Source organism: Oncorhynchus tshawytscha, linkage group LG32, assembly GCF_018296145.1.
Source record: "Oncorhynchus tshawytscha isolate Ot180627B linkage group LG32, Otsh_v2.0, whole genome shotgun sequence".
NCBI classification, from domain to species: domain Eukaryota; kingdom Metazoa; phylum Chordata; class Actinopteri; order Salmoniformes; family Salmonidae; genus Oncorhynchus; species Oncorhynchus tshawytscha.
Genome location: NC_056460.1, coordinates 2,701,057 through 2,728,554, shown reverse-complemented (window position 1 = coordinate 2,728,554; position 27,498 = coordinate 2,701,057). Strand labels below are relative to the sequence as shown.

Below are 27,498 nucleotides of genomic sequence, written 5' to 3'. Positions count from 1 at the left end.
TTTAATTTTCAGACAACAAGCTAAAGTGTAGGAAGCGTGTAGGGATGTTACGTAGGGACGTTTGATTCCGGGACTACGAGGCATGCGTCCAAATCGCTAAGCAGTATACTTCATAGCAGTGTGATGATGCCTGTATCATTTTATCAGCAGCACATCATCAATGACGTCTGAAGCTTCATTGCATCGAATAACCACCTGATTGGTTTGGTTTTGGGCTGGTTCATTTCGTTTCGTTTTAAAATAATCTTTGTCTGAAAATAAAATATGATCCTCAACTGCGTTTCCCCTCCAGTCAGCAGACGGCGATGTGTGCGTTTTTCAGGCGACGCTTCCAGCGTGACGTATAATCTAGTGGACGGTTCTTCAGAAACAGCTCGTCAACCATCTTGGTAGCTTGCTAGCCAACATAGCCGAAAGATTCAAGCTATTTATACGCTTTCGATGTATATTAGCTACTGTGTTTTAGACACACTTCTGTCGTATCTACTTGTTAACCTATTTAATATTACATTATTTTGTGATAGTCAGCTATAGTATCTGGCTGGTTTAGTTAGCACTAGCCTAGTCGCTAATGATAGCTAGCTAACATCCCCGACCATGAGTTCACTAAACTACTCCCCTCCTGTTAAAGAAGAGGAGGTCTGCTGGACGGAGAAAGTGTCTGTGGCAGAACATTGTTGTGAAAGAGGAGGAGGAGTATGTTACAGTAAAACAAGTAGAAGGTGAGGCTGTTACAGTGAAAGAAGAAGAGAAAGACGTTTCAGTGAAAGAAGAGGAAAACGCTTTCAGAGTGAAGGAGGAGGATGTTACAATAAAAGGAGAGGATGCAGTTTTTGGTGTGAAAGAGGAGGAGGGGGAGATTACTGTCACATTGGACGAAGAAGAGGAGGTTGGAGATCTGTTTAACACCAGTAAGTACCGTCTCTGCAGTCGTTGAACCAATATGCAGTAAAGGGGTTCTACACTTTAATGTTGTTCTGTAGGAATGGCTGAAGCTACCCTGTAACATGTAGAACATTAAGAGTGGACCATCAACAAAATGTTAACAATTGATCAAATGCAGCCAATGACAATGCCTGTAATACTGTAGTCCTCAATATCTCCTATTAGATTAGCCCAATATGTAGTGTTAGAGGGGCCATCAGCAGTTGGTACATCCATTTAGGGACTTAGACATTAATGATATGTACCCATTGATTCTTGAAGAAATCACTTATAAATGCCTCATGAGCTTAGGTCAACAGTCGTACCCCATCAGAACCCAAAATATAAGCTTTTTTTTCCTCCAATGTTTTTCAGTAAATGTAACAAACACTGTATATCCTCAACATGATTAATTGATTTAATTTAGTCTCAAGCATTTCTAAAACATTTTCATTTAATTCTTATAAAAAAATAGTAACATAACAAAATGTATAAAAAGGGAAGCAGTCTGAACTTAATGAATGCACTAGGGCCCCAACTAAAAACAATCATGGGTCAACCAAGAATAGTCTTTTCTTTCTACCAACCGATTGGTAGAAATGTTATAACGTGTATTTTTCCATATATAGACACACCCCATGTGTTATAATTAAATCAACTATATGTACTGAACTGGTCTGATGCTTTAAGCACGCTGTTTGATTAAATAATTAAGGCACACAAATGACTTGAGAGCCAGAGATCAAGATAGCCTTACCATCAGAAAAAAACTCTTCCTCCTCCCGCTGCTGCTGGCCTTTGTAAATTCTGATGTTATGCTTCTAATGTTTCTGGTAATAGACTACACCAGCAGTCGTCAACCTTTTCCATTCCATCCATCCTTTGGGTTCCTTTTGGCAAACTCCAAGCAGGCTGTCATGTGTCTTTTTCTGAAGAGTGGCTTCCGTCTGCCCACTCTACCATAAAGTCCTGATTATTTGAGTGCTGCAGAGATGGTTATCCTTCTGAAAAGTTTTCCAATCTCCACAGAGGAACTCTGGAGCTCTGTCAGAGTGACCATCAGGTTTTTGGTCACCTCCCTGACCAAGGCCCTTCTCCTCCAATCCCTCAGTTTGGCCGTGTGACCAGCTCTAGGAAGCGTATTCCATTTAAAAATGGAGGTCACTGCGTTCTTGGGGACCTTCAATGCTGCAGAATTTTTTTGGTACCCCTTCCCCAGATCTGTGCCTCGACATAATCCTGTCCTGGAGCTCTACGGACAATTTCTTCAACCTCATTTCTTGTTTTTTTCTCTTGACATGCACTGTCAACTGTTGGACGTTAATATTGACAGGAGTGTGCCTTCCAAATCATATCCAATCAACTGAATTTACCACAGGTGGACACTGAACAAGTTGTAGATACATGTTTAGGATGATTAATGGAAACAAGATGCACCTGAAAGCAATTTCGAGTCTCATAGCAAAGGGTCTGAATACTTATGTAAATAAGGTATTTCTGTTTATTATCTTTTGTCATTATGGGCTATTGATGACACCCCCTCTGAAACAAGATAGCCTAACCGGCCCTCGCTACATATTCGTCGCCAGACCCACTGGCTCCAGGTCATCTACAAGTCCATGCTAGGTAAAGCTCCGCCTTATCTCAGTTCACTGGTCACGATGGCAACACCCATCCGTAGCACGCGCTCCAGCAGGTGTATCTCACTGATCATCCCTAAAGCCAACACCTCATTTGGCCGCCTTTCGTTCCAGTTCTCTGCTGCCTGTGACTGGAACGAATTGCAAAAATCACTGAAGTTGGAGACTTTTATCTCCCTCACCAACTTCAAACATCTGCTATCTGAGCAGCTAACCGATCGCTGCAGCTGTACATAGTCTATCGGTAAATAGCCCATCCATTTTTACCTACCTCATCCCCATACTGTTTTTATTTATTTACTTTTCTGCTCTTTTGCACACCAATATCTCTACCTGTACATGACCATCTGATCATTTATCACTCCAGTGTTAATCTGCAAAATTGTAATCATTCGCCTACCTCCTCATGCCTTTTGCACATGTTCTGATGGTGTTTATGTATTGGAGAGTTGAGACCAAATCACGGACGCTGGACAGAGTGGATTTCAGTTGTAACAATCACAGTTGTGTCACAGTTGTGACAGTTTTAATGAGTCAAAGATATCTTGTCCCGCAGTTTTACGTGCACGGATCTAGTTCATATAACTCGGCAAGGAGTCAGGTGAAAAAGAGGCCTTATACAAAGGTTACATTCATTTTTATACATAGAATAAAGTAGGTGGAGTCTTGTTGTTTTGGTCTTCTGACTGGTCACAAAGGGTTGGAGGCGGGCCTTGCTCTAGCCAGAGCGGGCCCCATTGGTGCATAGCAGAGTCTTGTTCTCTGAGCTCCCTGACCAGTAGAGGGGGTGAGATGTGTGTTTATACAAAGAGACATTTGTGTATCAGGAAATCTGACACAGGAGAGCAGAGGGGGTCAGTTTTATGGCTGGGTGTATGTGTTCTTGCGATGGAATGTCTTTGTTTCCTGGGGTCGGGAGACAACAAAGCTGAGGGGATAGTGTTATGGGGGTAGTTTTATTGCTGGCTGTGTGAGCTAGTTCCTGTTTTAACAGGGGTAGGTAAGGGTGACTTGAGTCAGGCGGTTTGGCTTGGCGCTGTATAATATATGAGCTATGTGTATGAATGTTTACATATATATACATATATGACACACACAATGTATATAGACTTCCCTTTTTTTTCTACTGTGTTATTGACTTGTTAATTGTTTGCTCCATGTGTAACTCTGTGTTGTCTGTTCACACTGCTATGCTTTATCTTGGCCAGGTCGCAGTTGTAAATGAGAACTTGTTCTCAACTAGCCTACCTGGTTAAATAAAGGTTAAATAAAAAATAAAAATACATTCGCATTTGCAATTGATTCTGATTAGACTTGGTTTATTTGCTGTTTGAGGTGAATAAAGCAATACTTTACTTTAAGAAGCTCCAGAACTCATTAGTGGTGGTGCGTTAAGACAATCAGAAATACTATCAGACATCCCCAAATGGGCACATTTATAGGCCTACATTTGCGCTCAGGCCAGGTAGACTAGTCCTACTACTATATGCATAATCAGGTGGGCGTCCTTACTCAACATTGACAGGAGTGTTTCAAACAAAATACAATAAATAAATTGACACAACTGCCGCATCTTGCTGGGTCAGGTCTGGGTGGTCTGCCAGGGGCCGTTTCATTTAGTATTCGTTTAGGTCGGCATGGGGAATGATTGTATTTTCCCATAGTATGTTTTACCGAAGTTGACCGACTGAAAGGGAGTGTAACTTTATGACTATTGTTGGAATCGGGCTAAACTTTGAACATTGAGATATTAAAGATGTGATAGGTCAGACGCAGAGTATATAAAGGAGTGAGATCTGTAGAAAGACAGAGTGGCTGTGGAATGTGCTGGGTGGACGGGAGGAGATCACAGGATTGCTATATGGGAAGCGGATGGACATCTGTGGATTAGGCGAAGGAGGGGTTGAGGTCAGGTCAGATCCCCTGAAGGGAGTTATAAGAGTTCCTTCCTGGGTCGGTGAAGAGTGGTATTACATTTAAGTAAGAAACCCGAGCCTCACGCTCATCACCTGTTGAAGGCGGGGCTTCCAGCGAGGCGTGAATTTAATATGTTCAAATCAAATTTATTTATATACAGTATATCACAAAAGTGAGTACACCCCTCACATTTTTGTAAATATTTGAGTATATCTTTTCATGTGACAACACTGAAGAAATGACACTTTGCTACAATGTAAAGTAGTGAGTGTACAGCTTGTATAACAGTGTAAATTTGCTGTCCCCTCAAAATAACAACACACAGCTGTTAATGTCTAAACCGCTGGCAACAAAAGTGAGTACACCCCTAAGTGAAAATGTCCAAATTGGGTCCAATTAGCCATTTTCCCTCCCCGGTGTCATGTGACTCGTTAGTGTTACAAGGTCTCAGGTGTAAACGGGGAGCAGGTGTGTTAAATTTGGTGTCATCGCTCTCACATTCCTTCATACTGACTGGTCACTGGTAGTTCAACATGGCACCTCATGGCAAAGGACTCTGAGGATCCGAAAAAAATAATTGTTGCTCTACATAAAGATGGCCTGGGCTATAAGAAGATTGCCAAGACCCTGAAACTGAGCTGCAGCACGGTGGCCAAGACCATACAGCAGTTTAACTGGACAGGTTCCACTCAGAACAGGCCTCGCCATGGTCGAACAAAGAAGTTGAGTGCATGTGCTCAGCGTCATATCCAGAGGTTGTCTTTGGGAAATAGACGTATGAGTGCTGCCAGCATTGCTGCAGAGGTTGAAGGGGTGGGGGGTCAGCCTGTCAGTGCTCAGACCATACGCCGTACACTGCATCAAATTGGTCTGCATGGCTGTCGTCCCAGAATGAAGCCTCTTCTAAAGATGATGCACAAGAAAGCCCGCAAAACAGTTTTGATTACTGGAACTGGAACCATGTCCTGTGGTCTGACGAGACCAAAATAAACTTATTTGGTTCAGATGGTGTCAAACGTGTGTGGCGGCAACCAGGTGAAGAGTACAAAGACAAGTGTGTCTTGCCTTCAGTCAAGCATGGTGGTGGGAGTGTCATGGTCTGGGGCTGCATGAGTGCTGCCGGCACTTGGGAGCTACAGTTCATTGAGGGAACCATGAATGCCAAAATGTACTGTGACATACTGAAGCAGAGCATGATCCCCTCCCTTTGGAGACTGGGCCGCAGGGCAGTATTCCAACATGATAACCACCCCAAATACACCTCCAAGACGACAACTGCCTTGCTAAAGAAGCTGAGGGTAAAGGTGATGGACTGGCCAAGCATGTCTCCAGACCTAAACCCTATTGAGCATCTGTGGGGCATCCTCAAACGGAAGGTGGAGGAGTGCAAGGTCTCTAACATCCACCAGTGGAAGAGGACTCCAGTGGCAATCTGTGAAACTCTGGTGAACTCTATGCCCAAGAGGGTTAAGGCAGTGCTGGAAAATGATGGTGGCCACACAAAATATTGACACTTTGGGGCCAATTTGGACATTTTCACTTAGGGGTGTACTCACTTTTGTTGCCAGCGGTTTAGACATTAATGGCTATGTGTTGAGTTATTTTGAGGGGACAGCAAATTTACACTGTTATACAAGCTGTACACTCACTACTTTACATTGTAGCAGTGTCATTTTTTCAGTGTTGTCACATGAAAAGATATACTCAAATATTTACAAAAATGTGAGGGGTGTACTCACTTTTGTGATATACTGTAGTCCTTCGTACATCAGCTGATATCTCAAAGTGCTGTACAGAAACCCAGCCTAAAACTCCAAACTGCAAGCAATGCAGGTGTAGGAGCACGGTGGCTAGGAAAAACTCCCTAGAAAGGCCAAAACCTAGGAAGAAACCTAGAGAGGAACCAGGCTATGAGGGGTGGCCAGTCCTCTTCTGGCTGTGCCGGGTGGAGATTAAAACAGAACATGGCCAAGATGTTCAAATGTTCATAAATGACCAGCATGGTCAAATAATAATAATCACTGTAGTTCTCGAGGCTGCAGCAAGTCAGCACCTCAGGCGTAAATGTCAGTTGGCTTTTCATAGCCGATCATTAAGAGTATCTCTACCACTCCTGCTGTCTCTAGAGAGTTGAAAACAGCAGGTCTGGGACAGGTAGCATGTCCGGTGAACAGGTCAGGATTCCATAGCCGCAGGCAGAACAGTTGAAACTGGAGCAGCAGCACAGCCAGGTGGACTGGGGACAGCAATGTTGTACCTAGTTTCCCTCCTTCAGGGAATAGTAGTTAGAGTCATAACGTTACGCTTGTCATATGATGAACTTCAATTTAAATACTGGATCTTGCTGTTGGACAGTTTTTTTTTTTTTGTATTCTGAAATGCACTCGGCCTACGTATTATTTAGTGGCTCCTTATGTTACCCTGTGAAAACAGTTTTTGGGGGCACAGAAATACAAAATCATTTCAGAGTTTGCTACATTCAATGGTTTTTAACTGAGTCATCTTGTAATCCAAGATGGCGTAGCAGTAAGACGTGCTTGTTGTTGTACATTTTTTTTGTATTTTTTTTGTATATATTGCAATATATTTCAATCTCTTTATCCATTTTTAAATTAAATATAGCATCCGGCAACACGCCTCACCCAATGTGATACGGATCTGCTATTTTTTAGACCTTATAGCTAGAACCTCCATCAGAAGCTAACCTACGAATTAGCTACTAGCTATTAGTCATTGTTAGCCACTGCTAGCGGCCTTTACCTTTTTAGCTCAGACACCAGCCTCTTTTAGCCTGGATAATATCTGCCAGTCTGCACAGCGCGATATCAACCCTGAACATATCGGTCTGTTTTTCTCCACTACATCACCGTATTCCTGCCGCAAGCTCCTGACCATTACACCAGATAATCGCAGCTAGCTAGCTGCTACCGAGTGGCCCAACCCCGAAACTAGCCTTTTGCCAAGGCCGCTCAGCAAGCAAGAAGCCACTGCTCTAAAACCACCATAAAAAAGCCAGACTACGGTATGCAACTGCACATGGCGACATAAATTGTACTTTTTGGAGAAATGTCCTCTGGTCTGATGAAACAAAAATAGAACTGTTTGGCCATATTGACCATTGTTTTGTTTGGAGGGGAAAGGGGTAGGCTTGCAAGCCGAATTGCACCATCCCAACGGTGAAGCACGGGAGTGGCAGCATGGGACATGTTGTAGGGGTTCTTTGCTGCAGGAGGGACTGGTGCACTTCACAAAATAGAAGGCATCACGAGGAGGGAAATTGTGGATATATTGAAGCAACATCTCAAGACATCAGTCAGGAAGTTGAAGCTTGGTCACAAATGGGTCTTCCAAATGGACAATGACCCCAAGCATACTTCCAAAGCTGTGGCAAAAGGGCTTAAGGACAACAAAGTCAAGGTATTGGAGTGGCCATCACAAAGCCCTGAACTCAACCCTATAGAAAATTTGTGGGCAGAACTGAAAAAGCGTGTGAGAGCAAGGAGGCCTACAAACCTGACTCAGTTACACCAGCTCTGTCAGGAGGAATGGGCACAAATTCACCCAATTTATTGTGGGAAGCTTGTGGAAGGCTACCCGAAACGTTTGACCCAAGTTAACTTCTTGACGCAACCCATCCCGTTAGCGGGATCATTTTCATCAACAACCGCTGAATTGCAGAGCGCCACATTCAAAATAAATTACTAAAACTATTTAAAATTCATTAAATCACAAGTGCAATATAGCAAAACACAGCTTAGCTTTCTGTTAATCCACGTGTCATGTCAGATTTTGAAAATATGCTTTACAGCGAAAGCAATCCAAGCGTTTGTGTGAGTTTATCGATCACCAGACAAAACATTATGAACACCTTGCATCAAAGTAGCTTGGTCACAAAAATCAGAAAAGCAATCAAATTAATCGCTTACCTTTGATGATCTTCGGATGTTTTCACTCACGAGACTCCCAGTTACACAAATGTTCCTTTTGTTCCATAAAGATTATTTTTATATCCAAAATACCTCCATTTGTTTGACGCGTTATGTTCAGAAATCCACAGGCTCGAGCGGTCACGACAACGCAGACGAATAGTATCCGTAATGTCCACAGAAATATGTCAAACGTTTTTTATAATCAATCCTCAGGTTGTTTTTTAAAATAAATAATCAATAATATATCAACCGCACTGTCTCTTTTTCAGAAGGAGAGGTAGAGACAATGGCTTCTCCACTCTGTTGCGCAAGCAAAACTCATGCGAACACCCAGCTATCCACAGACGCGATATTTATCTTTCTTGCTCATTTTTCAAATTAAAAGCCTGTAACTATGTCTAAAGACTGACACCTTGAGGAAGTGATAGGAAAAGGAATCTGGTTGATATCCCTTTAAATGGAGCGAAGGCAGGCTATGGAACATGGAGCTTTCAAAATAGAAGCCACTTCCTGGTTTGATTTTCCTCAGGTTTTCGCCTGGAATATCAGTTCTGTTATACTCACAGACAATGTTTTGACAGTTTTGGAAACTTTAGAGTTTTTTAAATAAAATGAATCACTTACCTTTCATCTTCATCTGGTGGCACTCACAAGAGTCCCTGTTACACAGTAAATGTTTGTTTTGTTCGATAAAGACCCTCTTTATGCCCAACAACCTCAGTTTAAATTGGCGCATTATGTTCAGTAATGCACTGTCTCAAACAACATCCGGTGAAATTGCAGAGAGCCAAATCAAATTACAGAAATAATCATCATAAACATTGATAAAAGATACAAGTGTTATACATAGGCTGTGTCAGATTTCAAAAAGGATTCACGGCGAAAGCATACCATGCGATTTTCTGAGTGCAGCGCTCAGCTATCAAAACATTACATCCAGTTACCAGCCAAGTGGATGAGTCAACAAAAGTCAGAAATAGCGATAAAATTAATCACTTACCTTGGATGATCTTCATATGCTTGCACAGGACTCCCAGTTAAACAATAAATGTTTGTTTTGTTTGATAAAGTTCCTCTATGTCCAAAAACCTCCATCTGGTTTGCGCGTTTTGTTCAGTTATCAACTAGCTCCAGGGCGCACACAACAGTCAGATGAAAAGTCAAAATAATATAGGTAAAGTTCTTAGAAACATGTCAAACGATGTCTATAATCAATCCTCAGGATGTTTTTAGCATGAATATGCAATAATATTTCATCTGGACAATAGCGTTATCAATAGAAAGGAAAAATAACACACGGCTCTCGGCCACGCGCAATAAACAACTCTGGGCCATCAGATAGACCACTTCATCTGAGTGGTCTTATTCTCTCCTTTTTCACAATACAAGCCTGAAACCATTTTAAAAGACTGTTGACATCTAGTGGAAGCCATAACACTCCTTCTGTGGCCTCCAACTGCTCTTAACCTCTCTTGTGCATGTGGGACACTAACGTCACTTCTGGCCAACATCCGGTGAAATTGCAGAACGCGAAATTCAAAAATTCAAAATTCAAATATTTAACATTCTTTAAAATATGTTATACATCAAAATAAAGCTTAACTTCTTGTTAATCCAGACGCTGTCAGATTTCAAAAACTCTTTACGGCGAAAAGCATATTATGCGATGATCTGAGGATAACGCTCAGCTACCAAAACATTAAATGCAGTTAGCAGCCATGTGGATTAGACACAAAAGTCAGAAATAGCAAGAAAATTAATCACTTACCTTTGATGATCTTTATATGGTTGCACTCACAAGACTCCCAGTTACACAATAAATGTTTGTTTTGTTCGATAAGGTCCCTCTTCATATCCAGAAACCTCCATTTTTGTCAGCGCGTTTTGTTCAGGAATTCATTGTCTCAAAGTGCGACCACAAGACTCCGACAATAAATCCAAAAAACCATCATTACAGTTCATAGAAACATGTCAAACGATGTTTATATTCAATCCTCAGCATGTTTTTGTCATAAATATTCGATAATATTTCATCCAGACAATTTCTCCGTCATTAGAAAATGAAAAAGTGCACTGTGTTGGCCACGCGCATTGAACAGGTCTGCTAATTTTCCACTTTCCACTGACTTATAGTGGTGTATCTCTCACATTTTTCAGAATAGAAGCCTGAAACAATGCCGAAAGCCTGGCCACATGTACTGAAACCTATAGAAAACGTGAACTGGGTCATAAGTCTTTGTATGGTGTATAGGCTTTCAATGGAAAACCCCCCCTTTCAAAATAATAGCATTTCCTTGGTGGATTTTTTGTTGTTATTTTCTATCCAATACTACAATGCATATGCAAATCCTAGCTTCTGGGCATGAGTAACAGGCAGTTTACTTTGGGCACACTTTTCATCCAGATGTCACAATACTGCCCCCCTGCACAAGAGAGGTTAAACGCTAGTAAAACTAAATGCATGATATTCAACCGATCTCTGCCCGCACCCGCCCGCCCGCCCGACTAGCATCACTACTCTGGACGGTTCTGACATAGAATATGTGGACAACTACAAATACCTCGATGTCTGGTTAGACTGTAAACTCTCCTTCCAGACTCACATTAAGCATCTCCAATCCAAAATTACATCTACAATCGGCTTCCTATTTCGCAAACAAAGCATCCTTCACTCATGCTGCCAAACATACATACCCTCGTAAAACTGACTATCCTACCGATCCTTGACTTCGGCGATGTCATTTACAAAATAGCCTCCAACACTCTACTCAGCAAACTGGATGCAGTCTTATCACAGTGCCATCCGTTTTGTCTCTAATGCCCCATATGCCACCACCACTGCGACCTGTATGCTTTTGTCGGCTGGCCCTCGCTACATATTGTTGCCAAACCCACTGGCTCCAGGTCATCAATAAGTCTTTGCTAGGTAAAGTTCTGCCTTAACGCCGCTCACTGGTCAGCAACATCCACCTGTAGCATGCGCTCCAGCAGGTATATCTCACTGGTCATTCCCAAAGCCACCACCTCCTTTGGCAGCCTTTCATTCCAGTTGTCTGCTGCCAATGACTGGAACGAATTGCAAAAATCGCTGAAGTTGGAGACTTTTTCTTCCTCACTAACTTTAAGCATCAGCTATCTGAGCAGCTTACCGATTGCTGCAGCTGTACACAGCCCATCTGTAAATAGCCCATCCAACTACCTACCTCATCCCCATGTTTTTATTTACTTTTTTTTGCTCTTTTGCACACCAGTATTTCTACTTGCACATCATCATCTGGACGTCTATCATTCGTGTTAATTTGCTAAATTGTAATTACTTCGCTACTATGGCCTATTTATTGCCGTGCCTCCTTACTCCATTTGCACACACTGTATATAGATTTTTCTATTGTTTTATTGACTGTACGTTTGTTTATCCCACGTGTAACTCTGTGTTTTTTGACGCACTGCTTTGCTTTATCTTGGCCAGGTCGCAGTTGTAAATGAGAACTTGTTCTCGACTGGCCTACCTGGTTAATAAAGGTGAAATATATATATATATATATTTTTTTTTTTAAATCGTAACTTTATTGACAACACCCAAATGGATACTGTCATTAACACGGTTCTTCAATAATTACACATAATTCATAATACTGTAGCAAACATTACATTAAGCAGGACATTCAAACAAGCCTTACAATTATAATCCAAAGTAGTGTGAAATGTACTCATAAGCAACTTGGAAATGGAGGTCACTCCCCTGAGTTTTCCCACATTCACATTCAGAATACATTGTGGAAAACTAAAATATTTGCTCACCATTTTTGCTCCAGGCAGATAAAAAAGATGAAAAAATGTCACAATGTAGAAGCCTAAACGTTTGTCCCCTGTTCTATTGATTTCAGCATGATATGGATATTAGCCTCAGGGGAAATCCAGGCTCTGAAATGGAAGAGTACTATTTATGTGATTGAACAAAAAGTGACGAACAAAAAAAGAGTTGTTACACTTACCATGTTGGTGACCCACTTGAATCAAAATGCAACACTTCAAAATGTTTCTGGCCGTTTTCTCCTAATTGTCCTCTAACCAGTGATGTACACATTATTCCCAGATTCCGTGTGGTTTTTGAGCTGTTAGTTTTAACAGGACATGCAACTTCATCTCCCTCCTCTCAGAACAACTGATTTTAACATGACATTGATGAGTTATGACAAATAAGTGTTGTGTTCCTTTGTTTAGTGACCCCTAAATTTAAATGCATCACTCCAAAATGTAGCTGACTGTCTTCTGCAGGTTGTCCTCTAACCAGTGAGGCAAAAGATATCTCCCATTTCCATGTCTTTTTTTAGTTGTGTTAGTTTCAACATCACGTACAACCTGATTTCCCCCACCTAATCGATATCAGTGATTTATTGCTTCTTGTCAAAACAACAGCGTTTCTGGTGCTTGTGCAGTTTATAAGGTGCTTGTTTAACAAATACAAGTAATATGATTATTGTGGCAGATGTTTGTATGTATAGCACATTTTATGTTTAGTTGTTCAATATATCACAAACTGTTTCTGCATATTGGTTATTGATTTGGACACGTTAAAACTGTGTTCTGGCATTGGGGCTATCCCACCTAGTAAAATGTCATTGAAAAGAAGACTATGCCCGGCGTCCAATATTTCAGTTGTTGTTGATAGGTGAATTTCCGGGTCTTTTTTAAAATTACTTCAAAACAACTTAATTTCAAGGCACTTTCAGGTAGCCTAGTGGTTAGAGCGTTGGGCCAGAAACCGAAAGGTTGCTGGATCGAATCCCCTAGCTGACAAGGTAACAATATGTAGTTTTACCCCCGAACAAGTCAGTTAACCCACTGTTCCCCGGGTCGGTCGTCATTGTGAATAAGAATTTGTTCTTAGCTGACTTGCCTAGTTAAATAAAGGTAAAGAAATCATATATAAAAAAAAGTAAAGGGAACACTAAAATAACACACCCTAGCTCTGAATGAATGAAATATTCTTATTAAATACTTTTTTCTTTACATAGTTGAATGTGCTGACAACAAAATCACACAAATTATCAATGGAAATCAAATTTATCAACCCATGGAGGTTTGGATTTGGAGTGACACTCAAAATTAAAGTAGAAAACCACACTACAGGCTGATCCAACTTTGATGTAATGTCCTTAAAACAAGTCAAAATGAGGCTCAGTAGTGTGTGTGGCCTCCACGTGCCTGTATGACCTCCCTACAACGCCTGGGCATGCTCCTGGACAGTCTATGGTGCAACGTGGTGTTGGTGGATGGAGCGAGACATGATGTCCCAGATGTGCTCAATTGGATTCAGGTCTGGGGAATGGGTGGGCCAGTCCATAGCATCCATGCCTTCCTCTTGCAGGAACTGCTGACACACTCCAGCCACATGAGGTCTAGCATTGTCTTGCATTAGGAGGAACCCAGGGCCAACCGCACCAGCATATGGTCTCACAGGGGTCTGAGGATCTCATCTCAGTACCTAATGGCAGTCAGGCTACCTCTGGCGAGCACATGAAGGGCTGTGCGGCCCCCCCCCCAAAGAAATTCTGCAACACACCATGACTGACCCACCGCCAAACCGGTCATGCTGGAGGATGTTGCAGGCAGCAGAACGATCTCCACGGCATCTCCAGACTCTGTCACGTGCTCAGTGTGAACCTGCTTTCATCTGTGAAGAGCACAGGGCACCAGTGGCGAATTTGCCAATCTTGGTGTTCTCTGGCAAATGCCAAACGTCCTGCACGGTGTTGGGCTGTAAGCACACCCCCCACCTGTGGACGTCGGGCCCTCATACCACCCTCATGGAGTGTGTTTCTGACCGTTTGAGCAGACACATGCACATTTGTGGCCTGCTGGAGGTCATTTTGCAGGGCTCTAGCAGTGCTCCTCCTTGCACAAAGGCGGAGGTAACGGTCCTGCTGCTGGGTTGTTGCCCTCCTACGGCCTCCTCCACGTCTCCTGATGTACTGGCCTGTCTCCTGGTAGCGCCTCCATGCTCTGGACACTATGCTGACAGACACAGCAAACCTTCTTGCCACATCTCGCATTGATGTGCCATCCTGGATGAGCTGCACTACCTGAGCCACTTTGTGTGGGTTTTAGACTCCGTCTCATGCTACCACTAGAGTGAAAGCACCGCCAGCATTCAAAAGTGACCAAAACATCAGCCAGGAAGCATAGGAACTGAGAAGTGGTCTGTGGTCCCCACCTGCAGAACCACTCCTTTTATTGGGGGTGTCTTGCTAATTGCCTATAATTTCCACCTGTTTGTCTAGTCCATTTGCACAACAGCATGTGAAATGTATTGTCAATCAGTGTTGCTTCCTAAGTGGACAGTTTGATTTCACAGAAGTGTGATTGACTTGGAGTTACATTGTGTTGTTTAAGTGTTCCCTTTATTTTTTTGAGCAGTGCATAGATATAGATATATACACACACACACACACACACACACGGACACAGTATAATCAATTCGATTAACAATCCTGCTTCAATTAAATAGAAAGTGGACAAGAGTTCTAGAGGCTAGTGAGTTAAGAAACATATAATACTAATGTTGACAGCCAGCAGACACCATGTCTATATTGGTGAAGGTGAAGCATTGTAGTTGATTATAATGTGAAATGGAAGTTGTTTTCTGTTGGTGGTGAGCAAACTTGTCCAACAAAAATATAGGATATATTTGTTGTCTTAATTGGGAAGGTGTTACAGGCTTTGGTTTTTGTATTTATGTTTTGAGGTTGGACTTTAGCACGTCTAGCTCATTAGCACGTCTAGCTCATTAGCACGTCTAGCTCATTAGCACGTCTAGCTCATTAGCACGTCTAGCTCATTAGCACGTCTAGCTCATTAGCACGTCTAGCTCATTAGCACGTCTAGCTCATTAGCACGTCTAGCTCATTAGCACGTCTAGCTCGTGGGGCGCACTGATTGGTGTCACCTCGTTAGTCGGAAGATGTTTCACCTGAGCTGGTCCAGGTTATATTTAAGAGTGTCTGGCCCAGTGCTCCAGTTGTCTTTAGATGTGGAGAGTCAACACTTTTGGTTGATCCACCTTTTTGGTTTAAGATGTTTTCATTTCAGGTTGAAGCTTCTTTCTGAAGAGAGCTTATTTTTTTAAATGAATCAATACAAGCAAACAAGATCGGTTCCGGGGATTGGTATGGCAAATACATTACGATTTGCCTGGACTGAAAAGGAGATGGAGCCGTGGAGTAGAGAGACATTTGGAAGGACCATTTTGATGGGATGCCTCAGGATAGAGGTGAAGGAGGTGCTCTGCCTTCAAGGGAACCCGAATGAGAAGGCTTTCGATGTGACGTTTCACAAAGAGGAGAAACATGATGATGTATTGAAGATGGCAAAGGAAGCGGAGAAAACGGGACCCCTGTGCCATTATGCGGTGACCAGCCTGGCGAAGAACAACTTCAGGGTGGTCACCGTAACCATGTACAATCCGCATGTGAAAGATGAAGAGGTGAGGGCCTTTCTGGGGAGGTACATGGACAATGTCTCCTCAGCGAGGTACCTCAGGGACTCCCTGGGTTTCTGGAACGGGAGGAGAGGGTTCCAGGCGTTACTCAGGGAGTCCCTGAAGAGTGTGGATGGCTACCTCCATCCTCCGGCGATGTTCTCCCTGGGGGCTGACAGGGGAACACTCTACTATGCACGTCAGCCCCCGTTCTGCAGGCGTTGTATGGCCTACGGCCATATCCTGGCCTCGTGCAGCGCCAAGAAATGTCGTTTTTGTGGGTCGGAAGAGCACGAGGCCAAGGAGTGTGACGAGCCCAAGGCTTGCCACGGGTGTGGCTCGAAAGTACACCTGTGGCGTGATTGCCCGGCTCGTCACAGGTCATACGCGTCTGCAGCTGGGGGAGCGGGGGATGGGGGAGGAAAGAGGACGCATGCGGATTGTACGGATGGCACAGGGGAAAGGACGGAGAAGGACGAAGAAGGGAAGAAGGAAGAGGCGAAAAGAAAGAGGAGAGAAGATGGAAAGAAGGAAAAAGAAGGAGAGATTAAAAAGGATGTGGAAGAACGTGGAGGAGCTGAGAAGAGGGAGAAGGGGACAGTGGTATGAGAAGGAGTGGAAGAAGGAACGGGGACAGTGACGGAGAAGGAGGGAGGAGTGGAGGTGGGAGGGGGTGGGAGGGGGGGAGATGGGGGAAGGAGTGGGGGACAGCCTGCCAGGCTTCCTCGAGGTCGAAATGAGGGATTTGGTGGAGGAGTTAGCGGGGATGGGACGTTGTGTCTCCCCGCTACCTCCTTCACCAAAGAAGAAAGGGATGAAGAGGGGGAGCTTGGCAGGAAGTGAGAGGGAGGGGGTGTGGAGGGGGGAGGGGGGCTAAGAGAGTGGGGGGGGGGTAATTTGTCCTCCCGGTTTGCCTCAGCCCCTTGCATTTTAGTGGATGACTCCAGTGAGGGGTCGGTGGGCTGTTTGCTAGAGGGATCCCAACTCCTGTTTGAGGAGATGGGGTCCCCTACATGCAGCCCCGAGGCAAACAGGGAGGGGGGGATGGTGGGTGGGGAGGGAGGACCCAACACACTGCCTGGGTCATGGGTTGGGATGGAGGAAGGGGGGCGTCAGGAGAGGAGAGGACGTCCCCGCCGGTGGAGATGGACCAGGGGAGCATCGGGTGAGTCTCCTGTTTTTTTTTTTGGTTTTTGGGGTTTTATTTGTTGTTAATAATTAAATGAATAGTTCTGTTTCTTTTTTTAGTCTAAATGTTAGGGGGTTAAGGAATAATGTTAAAAGGAGGGCGGTTTTTTGTTATTTAGAGGGTGTGGGGTTTGATTTCTGTTTTTTACAGGAGGTTCACCTGAGGGATGGTGGGGATGTGTGTAGATTTAAGAGGGAGTGGGATAAGGGGGAATCTTTTTGGGGCATAGGAGGGGTGCACTCAACAGGAGTAGGGATTTTGTGTGGGCATAGAGAGGTTAAAATAGAGAACACTTTTGTAATAATGCAGGGTAGAGTTTTGGGGATAGATGTTAAGTTTAGAGAAGCTAGATATAGGTTAATTGGGGTGTATGGGCCACAGGTGGCGGCAGACAGGAGGGAGATGGTGGACTGTCTGGCGCCCCTGTGTGTTACAAACAGGCACTTGGTGATAGGAGGAGACTTTAATATAGATTTAGGGGTAGGCGGTGATAGCAGTGCAGGTGCCATCTCTGGGCTAATGGCTTGCCATGGTCTGGTTGATGGTGGCCTGCACACTACTCCGGCAATGGTCGGTCCTACATGGCGCAACTCCAGGGGGTTTGCGCGGAGGCTCGACTACATTTTTGTATCCAGGTCTTTGGGTCAGTTGTCTGGGCGGCTGTTGCCTGTTTTCTTCACGGATCACGACAGGGTGTTCCTGCAGGTGGGGTCGCCAGTCTGCCTCTTCGGTAGGGGGTACTGGAAGTTAGATCGGGATATACTGGAGGAGCAGGCTTTCGTTGACGCATTTTTTTGTTTCTTTCGGAGGCTTGACGGCCTCCGGTCCATGTGCGAGGGGGTGTTAGAGTGGTGGGATTTAGTTAATTAGGGCTTTTATAATAGGATATTGTAGAAGGAAAAAAAGGGAGGAAAGGAGGGAGGTGGATCGTATCCAAAGGTTAATTGAACTCGAGTACGAGGCAGGCAACCTCGGCGGGTCGATTGACTGGGAGAGATTCGCAGCTCAGGGAGCTGCAGGAGCAGAAGGCTCGAGCTTTCCTGGAGCGTGCGCATAGTGGCTTTCTAGAACATAATGAGACTTGTTCCGCTATGTTCTTTAAGTCGGTTAGGGCCAGGCAGAGTAGGAAGGTAATGCATGGAGTTAGGGAAGAAAATGGTAGTATAGTAAGTAAACCAGAGGAAATGGTCAGGGTGACAACTGATCATTTCCAAGGTTTATTTAAGGAAAGGGAAATAGATGTAGAGCAGGGAAACGTGTTTTTAGAACACTTGTCGCGGCGGTTGCCAGAGGACATTAGAGACGTGATTGAGGCCCAGATCTCACTAGAAGAGGTTGAGAGCGCTCTTAGGAGGATGGGAAAAGGGAAGGTGCCTGGGATGGATGGGCTTGCCGGCTGAGTTTTACCTCAAGTTTTGGGGTATACTTGGACCAGTGGTTCTCGAAGTCTTGAAGGCCATCCTTGAGACGGGGGTCCCGGGGGGATCAATGGCTGTTGGTGTGCTGTCACTTCTTTATAAGAAGGGGGAAGCAACTGACCTTGGCAACTGGCGGCCATTGACCATGCTGTGCGTAGATTACAAGATTCTTGCAAAGGTTTTAGCAGACCGGTTGCGCACAGCCCTTCCCTACGTCGTCCACGAGGATCAGACGTGCGGGGTAGAGGGCCGCTCTATAAGATGGAACCTACAGTTGATCAGGGATTCCATCGCTTGGGTTGAAGATAGAGGGCTGCCTTTAATGGTAGCAGCGCTAGATCAGGCGAAAGCTTTTGATCGCGTGAATAGATCTTTTCTATTCAGGGTGTTAGGTAGATTAGGATTTGGGGAGAAGTTTATAGGATGGATCCGTACTTTATATGTCGGAGCGGGGTGTCGAGTTAGTGTAAATAGTCACTTAGGTGACGTTTTGACCTCTCGTCTGGGGTCAGGCAGGGATGCCCACTCTCGGCTCTCCTCTTCGTTCTGTACATGGAGCTCTGGGGGCTGCCATTAGGGCAGACACAGGGGTGGAAGGCTTGTTGATCCCTGGAAGTGGTGGGCTGCGTGTTAAGATGACGCAGTACGCCGACGACACTTCCTTGCTGTTGTGCAAGGACTCGTGCCTGACAAGGTCCCTTGCCATCTTTGGGGATTTCACCCGAGCGTCGGGAGCAGTTCTGAACCATGCAAAGTCTTCCGTCAAGTTTTTCTGAAGATGGCGCGGTAGAACGGATGTGCCTGGGGGGTTATCTCTCTGTGAAGGGGCCCTGAGGATTCTCGGGGTTCATTTTGAGACCTCCGGCTCAGCGACGCTAAACTGTAACATGCGTATCGCAGTGGTACAGAGGAAGCTAGCAATGTGGAAGGCTAGGTATTTGTCTTTTATGGGCAAAGTCCTGGTCCTAAAGGTGGATGTGTTGCCGTCTCTTTTGTATTTGGCATACATCTACCCATTGCTGGCTTGTCTGAGGAGGCCTCTAGTGTGGTTTGTGTTTCAGTTTATGTGGAGTGGCAGGTGCGAGTGGGTCGCCAGGGCACGCATGATCTGTCCCATCGGGGAGGGAGGTAGGGGGGTACCACATTTCCCCCTCAAGCTGGACTCAATTTTTGTTTCTTTCTTGTTAGCGGAGCTTGCTCAGCCAGTGACACACCCGTCCGGTTACCTCCTGCGGGTGTTCTTCTCGTATCAGGCGAGAAGCGTAATGGTGTGGTCTAACACGGGTCCTCGGGCGGAACAGCTGCCGTGGCACTTTGGTCATGCGGCCAAGTGGCTGCGTGCGCACCCCGAGGTTGAAGTTGCCCGAGTAGGTTTAGACCACAGGCACCTGTACGAGGAGGTCAGGCAGGCAGGGAGTCCTGCGCCCGTAGCGGGCATCTCGTCAGTGGTCTGGGAGGGAGTGCAGGTGCGGGGCCTGGACAACGGGCTCAAGGACCTGAATTGGTTGAGCCTTCATAAGCGTTTGCCGGTACTTTCCATCTTGTACCGGTATAGTTTGGTGCGATCCCCCACCTGTCCAAGATCTGCTTGTGGCAGGGAGGAGACTGTGCGCCATGCCTTCTGGGACTGTGCCTTTGCCGGACTAGTATGGGCTAGGGCACGGGTGATGCTAGGTGTGGTTAGCAGTGATTTTGTTTTGACATAGGCTAGAGAGAGGCGTAGGGAGAGCAAAGGGAACGGATAGGGACAGGTTTCTGCTCTGGCTTCTCATGAGTCTCTTTAAAAAGGGACTGTGGGAAGCCAGGAAGAATTTAGTCAAGACAGGGAGAGATTGGGGGGTGGAAGGGATAGTGAGAAGGGTGGAAGGTGATTTGAGGGGGAGGATGAAGAGGGAGGAGAGGAAGTGGGGGAAGAATGCGGCACGGGAGAGGTGGAAAGGGAGTTTAGGGCTGGGAGTGTTAGAGTGAGTTTGGTAAGGGGATAGATTAGGGAAGGGGAGATAGGGAAAGGGTTAGGTATTGGTTAGGTATGACGGGGAGGGACGATGCTCCCCTGAGGTTTGTTTTTGTTTGATGTTTTTGTAAATAGAATTTTATTAAGAATGAATGAGAATTATGATTTTGTAATAGTATGAATGGTTTTGATTGTAATAAATTATTTTAACCACCTTTTTGGTTTGCCTACTGTCTTTAAGTTTGGTGTGGGTTTTCCTTTTGTTTGCCTCTTCTTGGGCAGATTTAGTGGGTCTCATGATGGGTGTCTTTTAGGTCCCAGTTGTTACTAGTCAACTTTCAGTGGACACCCCCATAATGTCTTTCAGAGCCCCTCCTAAAAAACAAGCTTGTATTTTGGGTTGGATATTGCATCCAATTATTATTTTAATCAATGGCATTTCCTTAGAATGTTCATTAGTCTTGCAGTTATTGTTTTTTACACATTTTTATTTATGTTTGTGTACTAAATATTTCAGTTTTTTGCTGTGAAGCCATTGTGTTGCATCATGTCTGAAATGTGCTGTATAAATAAAGCTTGATTTAATTTCAATAAATGAACCCAATGACTGACCAATCAACAGACTCTTGGTAAAATCAAATGTATTTATATAGCCGATCTTACATCAGCTGATATCTCAAAGTGCTGTACAGAAACCCAGCCTAAAACCCCAAACAGCAAGCAATGCAGGTGTAGAAGCATGGTGGCTAGGAAAAACTCCCTAGAAAGGCCAAAACCTAGAGAGGAACCAGGCTATGAGGGGTGGCCAGTCCTCTTCTGGCTGTGCCGGGTGGAGATTATAACAGAACATGGCCAAGATGTTCAAATGTTCATAAATGACCAGCATGGTCAAATAATAATAATCACAGTAGTTGTTGTCGAGGGTGCAGCACCTCAGGAGTAAATGTCAGTTGGCTTTTCATAGCCGATCATTAAGAGTATCTCTACCGTTCCTGCTGTCTCTAGAGAGTTGAAAACAGCAGGTCTGGGACAGGTAGCACGTCCGGTGAACAGGTCAGGGTTCCATAGCCGCAGGCAGAACAGTTGAAACAGCAGCACGGCCAGGTGGACTGGGGACAGCAAGGAGTAATCATGCCAGGTAGTCCTGAGGCATGGTCCTTGGGCTCAGGTCCTCCGAGAGAGAGAAAGAAAGAGAGAATTAGAGAGAGCATACTGAAATTCACACAGGCCACCGGATAAGACAGGAGAAGTACTCCAGATATAACAAACTGACCCTAGCCCCCCGACACAAACTACTGCAGCATAAATACCGGAGGCTGAGACAGGAGGGGTCAGGAGACACTGGCGGGGCATCCGATGATACCCCCGGACAGGGCCAAAACAGGAAGGATATAACCCCACCCACTTTGCCAATGCACAGCCCCCACACCACTAGAGGGATATCTTCAACAACCAACTTACCATCCTGAGACAAGGCCGAGTATAGCCCACAAAGATCTCCGCCACGGCACAACCCAAGGGAGGGTGCCAACCCAGACAGGAAGATCATGTCAGTGAGTCAACCCACTCAAGTGACGCACCCCTCCTAGGGACGGCATGATAGAGCCAGTGACTTAGCCCCTGTAATAGGGTTAGATGCAGAGAATCCCAGTGGAGAGAGGGGAACTGGCCAGGCAAAGACAGCAAGGGCGGTTCGTTGCTCCAGAGCCTTTCCGTTCACCTACACACTCATGGGCCAGACTACACTCAATCATATGACCCACTGAAGAAATGTCTTCAGTAAACACTTAAAGGTTGAAACCGAGTCTGCATCTCACATGGGTAGGCAGACCATTCCATAAAAATGGAGCTCTATAGGAGAAAGCCCTGCCTCCAGCTGTTCGCTTAGAAATTCTAGGGACAATTAGGCCTGCGTCTTGTGACCGTAGCGTATGTGTAGATATGTATGGCAGGACCCAATCGGAAAGATAGATAGGAGCAAGCCCATGTAATGCTTTGTAGGTTAGCAGTAAAACCTTGAAATCAGCCCTTGCCTTAACAGGAAGCCAGTGTAGGGAGGCTAGCACTGGAGTAATATCAAATATTTGGTTCTAGTCAGGATTCTAGCAGGCGTGTTTAGCACTAACTGAAGTTTATTTAGTGCTTTACTGGGTAGCCGGAAAGTAGAGCATGTTGCAGTAGTCTAACCTAGAAGTAACAAAAGCATGGATACATTTTTCTGCATCATTTTTGGACAGAAAGTTTCTGATTTTTTAAATGTTACATAGATGGAAAAAAGCTGTCCTTGAAGCAGTCTTGATATGTTCGTCAAAAGAGAGATCGGGGTCCAGAGTAACGCCGAGGTCCTTCACAGTTTTATTTAAGATGACTTTACAACCATCAAGATTAATTGTCAGATTCAACAGAAGATCTCTTTGTTTCTTGGGACCTAGAACAAGCATCTCTGTTTTGTCCGAGTTTAAAAATAGAAAGTTTGCAGCCATCCACTTCCTTATGTCTGAAACAAAGGCTTCTGGTGAGGGCAATTTTGGGGCTTCACCTTGTTTCATTGAAATGTACAGCTGTGTGTCATCCGCATAGCAGTGAAAGTTAACATTTTGTTTTCGAATGACATCCCCAAGAGGTAAAATATAGAGTGAAAACAGTAGTGGTCCTAAAACGGAACCTTGAAGAACACCGAAATGTACAGTTGATTTGGCAGAGGACAAACCATTCACAGAGACAAACTGATATCTTTCCGACAGATAAGATCTAAACCAGGCCAGAACTAAACTAAATTATTCATTTATAGCCATTGATTATTGAAGAGTATAACACATGCCTCATGAGCTTAGTTCAGCTGTTGCACCCCATCAGATCCCCAAATAAGCTTTTTTTACTCCAATGTTTAGAAACAATGTAAACTAACACTGTATAGCCTCAACATGGTTAAAACTATAATGTTGTTACCATGGATGGTCAGTCATTGCATCCATAGGTCTATCTATGAATTTGAGAGTAGTTACATTTCTCCATCCCCATCATCTTATTAGCAAAACATTGGTGGAATTACAGCTTTGTTATTGTTTGAACTGCAGATTGGTTGATTGATTGATTGTTGCGTGGCTTTTTTAAAGGGACAACCTAGTATTTAAACAGCAACAAAATGGCTGCCCAGAGACTTGATTTGGTAAACAGCTGAGGGATGGGGGCTGGAAAAATTTAACCACTCTCAAATTCATAGGGACCTCGTCAAGAAGTTCAGACATCTTGGCGTAACAGTTTTAGGGTGTTGGCTTTACAGTCACTGGACCCAGGTTTGAGTTCAGCTCAGGGTTACCCCCTGAACTCACTACACTATGAATACAAGGACTGGCCATCCATGAGGTCATAATGATAGTTTAACCAGGTTTCTAGGATATATAGTATATTCTATAATTGCCAGTGTAGATTTCCTGTTGGGGTCAAATTGTTAGAGCTGTTACGTCATTGTATAATATTCAGCCAATTTATTTTCATACCATTACATCAATATCGCCCAACCAGCTGTTTGGGGTAAATAAAAATTAGTTGGAGAAGCTCATTAGTGGTGGTGCGTTAAGACAATCATAAATACTATCAGACATACCCAAAAAGGCACATTGATAGGCCTACATTTGCGCGCAGACCAGGTAGACTCGTCCTACCTCTATATGGGTAATCAGGTATGCATCTTTGCTCAATGTTGACAGGAGAGTTTCGGATAAAACACAGTGAATAAATTGACAAAACTGACGCATCTTTCTGGGTGGTCTGCCAGGGGCCGTTTCATTTAGTATCCTTTTGGGTCGGCATGGGGAATGAATCTATTTTCCCATAGTGTTTTGTACCGAAGTTGAGGGAGTGTAATTTTGACTATAATTACTGTTCCCTGAAGGAGGGAAACGAGGTACAACACTTGATTGGCCCCACCCCAATCAAGTTGGTGAAGGGTTTGGTTTAGAGTGGTATTAAATTAAAGGAATAAATTCGAGCCTCGTGCTCATCACCTGTGGAAGGCGGGGCTTCCAGGGAGGCGTGGATTTAATAGTATGTTGAAGTTATGGGCCAATTTGTTAAACACTTAGTGTACAAACACTCAGTTTCAGGCTGATGGCAAAACTAGCTAAAGAGCATTTTACTTGTTGAAGTGGTTTTTAAGTATAAAGCGGTTGATTTGCGACAATAACACAAACATATTAAGCAGGAGATTCAAGCGAGCCTTACAATTATAATCCAAAAGTAATGTGAAATGCATGCATAAGCAACCTGGAAATGGAGGCTATTTTTGCTGTCAGCCTATGAGAACTCCCCTGAGTTTTCCCCGACGGTGGTGAATTAGTGAATAGACACAGAGCTTAATGTGAGTTTCCTTGAGTAGCACTCCTGATCTTGCACTGTAATATTCAGAATACATTGTGGAAAAACCAAAATCTTTGCTCACCATTTTTGTTCCACACAGATATACGACAGCCATAACTAGTGGTTTCTGCAATCAAATTGAGTGTGCATTGCCCCCGTGCTGCAATTTTAGCAAACACAGAAAGGGGCCTTTTTTGGAGACGAAAGGTCGTCTGGCACACAGCTTAGGTCTTGACTGTCTTAAGACAATTGTAAAATAATTTAACAGACATCAATTGTTGTACAATTGCATGGGTACGCTCTGAGCATCACCTTTTACCTCAAATGAACAGTGGATTTCTTTTGTTGTGGGCCTTTAACCATCTGTCTGACTTTGTTGTTCACACAGGAGAGAGACGTGACTATCGTGGAACCTCTGGGAAGCCTCAACAACAACATGATGCTGATGAGGCAGAGAAGAGTCTATCCAGATCAGAACTCCTCAAGAAACACCAGCAGAAAGCCACATGGAAGAAATATTACCACTGCTTCTCTGACTGTGGGAAGAGATTAAACGATTCAGTAAAACTTCAAATACATCACACAAGAAAGAAACCATATGGCTGTGCTCAATGTGGGAAGAGTTTTGTTAAATCTAGCCATCTGACTGTACACCAGAGAACACACACAGGAGAGAAATCATATAGCTGTGATCAATGTGGGAAGAGTTTTGTTAGATCTAGCCATCTGACTGAACACCAGAGAACACACACAGGAGAGAAATCATATAGCTGTGATGAATGTGGGAAGAGATTTGCTCAATCAAGCCAGCTGACTGTACACCAAAGAACACACAGAGGAGAGAAATCTTATAGCTGTGATCAATGTGGGAAGAGTTTCTCTTCTTCTAGCTCTCTAACTATACACCAGAGAACACACACAGGAGAGAAATCTTATTGCTGTGATCAATGTGGGAAGAGTTTTGTTAGATCTAGCCATCTGACTATACACCAGAGAACACACACAGGAGAGAAACCTTATAGCTGTGATCAATTTGGGAAGAGTTTCTCTGCTTCTAGCTCTCTAACTATACACCAGAGAACACACACAGAAGAGAAACCTTATAGCTGTGATCAATGTGGGAAGAGTTTTGCTCAATCAAGCCATCTAACTATACACCAGAGAACACACCCAGAAGAGAAACCTTATAGCTGTGATCAATATGGGAAGAGTTTCTCTACTTCGAGCTATCTAACAATACACCAGAGAACACACACAGGTGAGAAATCTTATAGCTGTGATCAATGTGGGGAGAGTTTTACTTGGCCAAACAGCCTGAATATACACAAGCGGACACACACAGGGGAAGAGATACTCTGATTAAACATAAACTACATGAAGGAGTTGTTTCATGATATCAATGAAATATTAATTAATGTCACAATGTAGAATGTAGTACGAGTATTTTAATGATGTTACAATGTAGAACCCTAAACGTTTGTCCCCTGTTCTATTGATTTCAGCTTGATATGGATATTAGCCTCTGGGAAAAAATCCAGGCTCTGAATTAAAAGAGTACTATTTATGAGATTTATCAAAAAGGTACTAACAAAAAAAAGAGTTCTGTTACATTTAGCACTTTGGTGACCCACTTGAATCAAAATGCAACACTTCAAAATGTTTAGGTTTTCAATATATCCCAAACTGTTTCTACATATTGGTTAGTGATTTGGACACGTTAAATCTGTGTTTTGTTTTGACATTGACAATCCTACATCACTCCAGCATTTCTCGACAACATTCAAGTGCTAATTGTCTTTATTCCACTACTGAAGAAGCATGTTTCAAATCACCTCATATTTCAAACATTCAGCCTGACCAAAGATACATGTTTTATTATTCCATGCCTCACCATTCAGTTAATTGGTGGTGAGCTGGTCCAGGTTCTATTTAAGAGTGTCTGGCCCAGTGCTCCAGTTGTCTTGATAGATGTGGAGAGTCAACACCTTTAGTTGCTCCACTTTTTTGGTTTACTTCCTGTCTGTAAGTTTGGTGTGGGTTTTTCTTTTGTTTTCCTCTTCTTGGGCAGATTTAGAGGGTCTCATGGTGGGTGTATTTTTTGTCCCAGTTGTTGTTGCTAGTCAACTTTCAGTGGACACAGAGCAAAACTGCAAGATTGTGTTACAATACATTTATTACATTAAATGGTTGTTTTATGCAACAGAATAGAGGGTTCTTAGAACGATTGTGTCTGTGTTCTACTGAGGATGGGCCTCTGAGGATGAGTTAATGTTTCTGTTCTATATGGTACCAGGGAGAGATGACCCCAGGGCCAGACCTTGGTCTCTACACAGAGTATTGTTTTTACAGCAGATACTGTCTGCTGAGAATTATAAGTATCTTTCATACTAATCTTATCCTTGTGACCCGTTCTATACATCTGTTGTTCGTCATGTAGGTTGACAGGGGTGTATCTTGGCTATAAAAGACCTTTGTACTTTTGTCCTGTGGGTCGACCAGCCATCATTATTGTAGAGCACTCAATTGATTCACTTTATATGTGCACGTTGTATTGACCTGCTCCCTTATTAAGTGAATAAAGATTTAGTTTAAGCATAACTCTGACTTGTGTGATAACTTTCTCTCATTTTATATTAAAGAAGTTAACCACCACATTTGGCAATGGGATGTTATTCTTCATTTGGTGAC

At 43.9% G+C, this 27,498-nt stretch overlaps 1 protein-coding gene across 1 annotated transcript; it reads left to right on the top strand.

Annotated features, from left to right (window-relative positions):
* Window positions 1–610: 610 nt before the first annotated feature.
* On the top strand, window positions 611–27,408 carry LOC121841599 (zinc finger protein 664-like; the record flags this gene model as incomplete). The annotated part of the gene is made up of 2 exons (XM_042310879.1): window positions 611–911; window positions 25,199–27,408. Coding segments are annotated over 2 exons (1,272 nt in total), but the record flags the coding sequence as incomplete, so codon positions are not given.
* Between the last annotated feature and the right edge of the window lie 90 nt (window positions 27,409–27,498).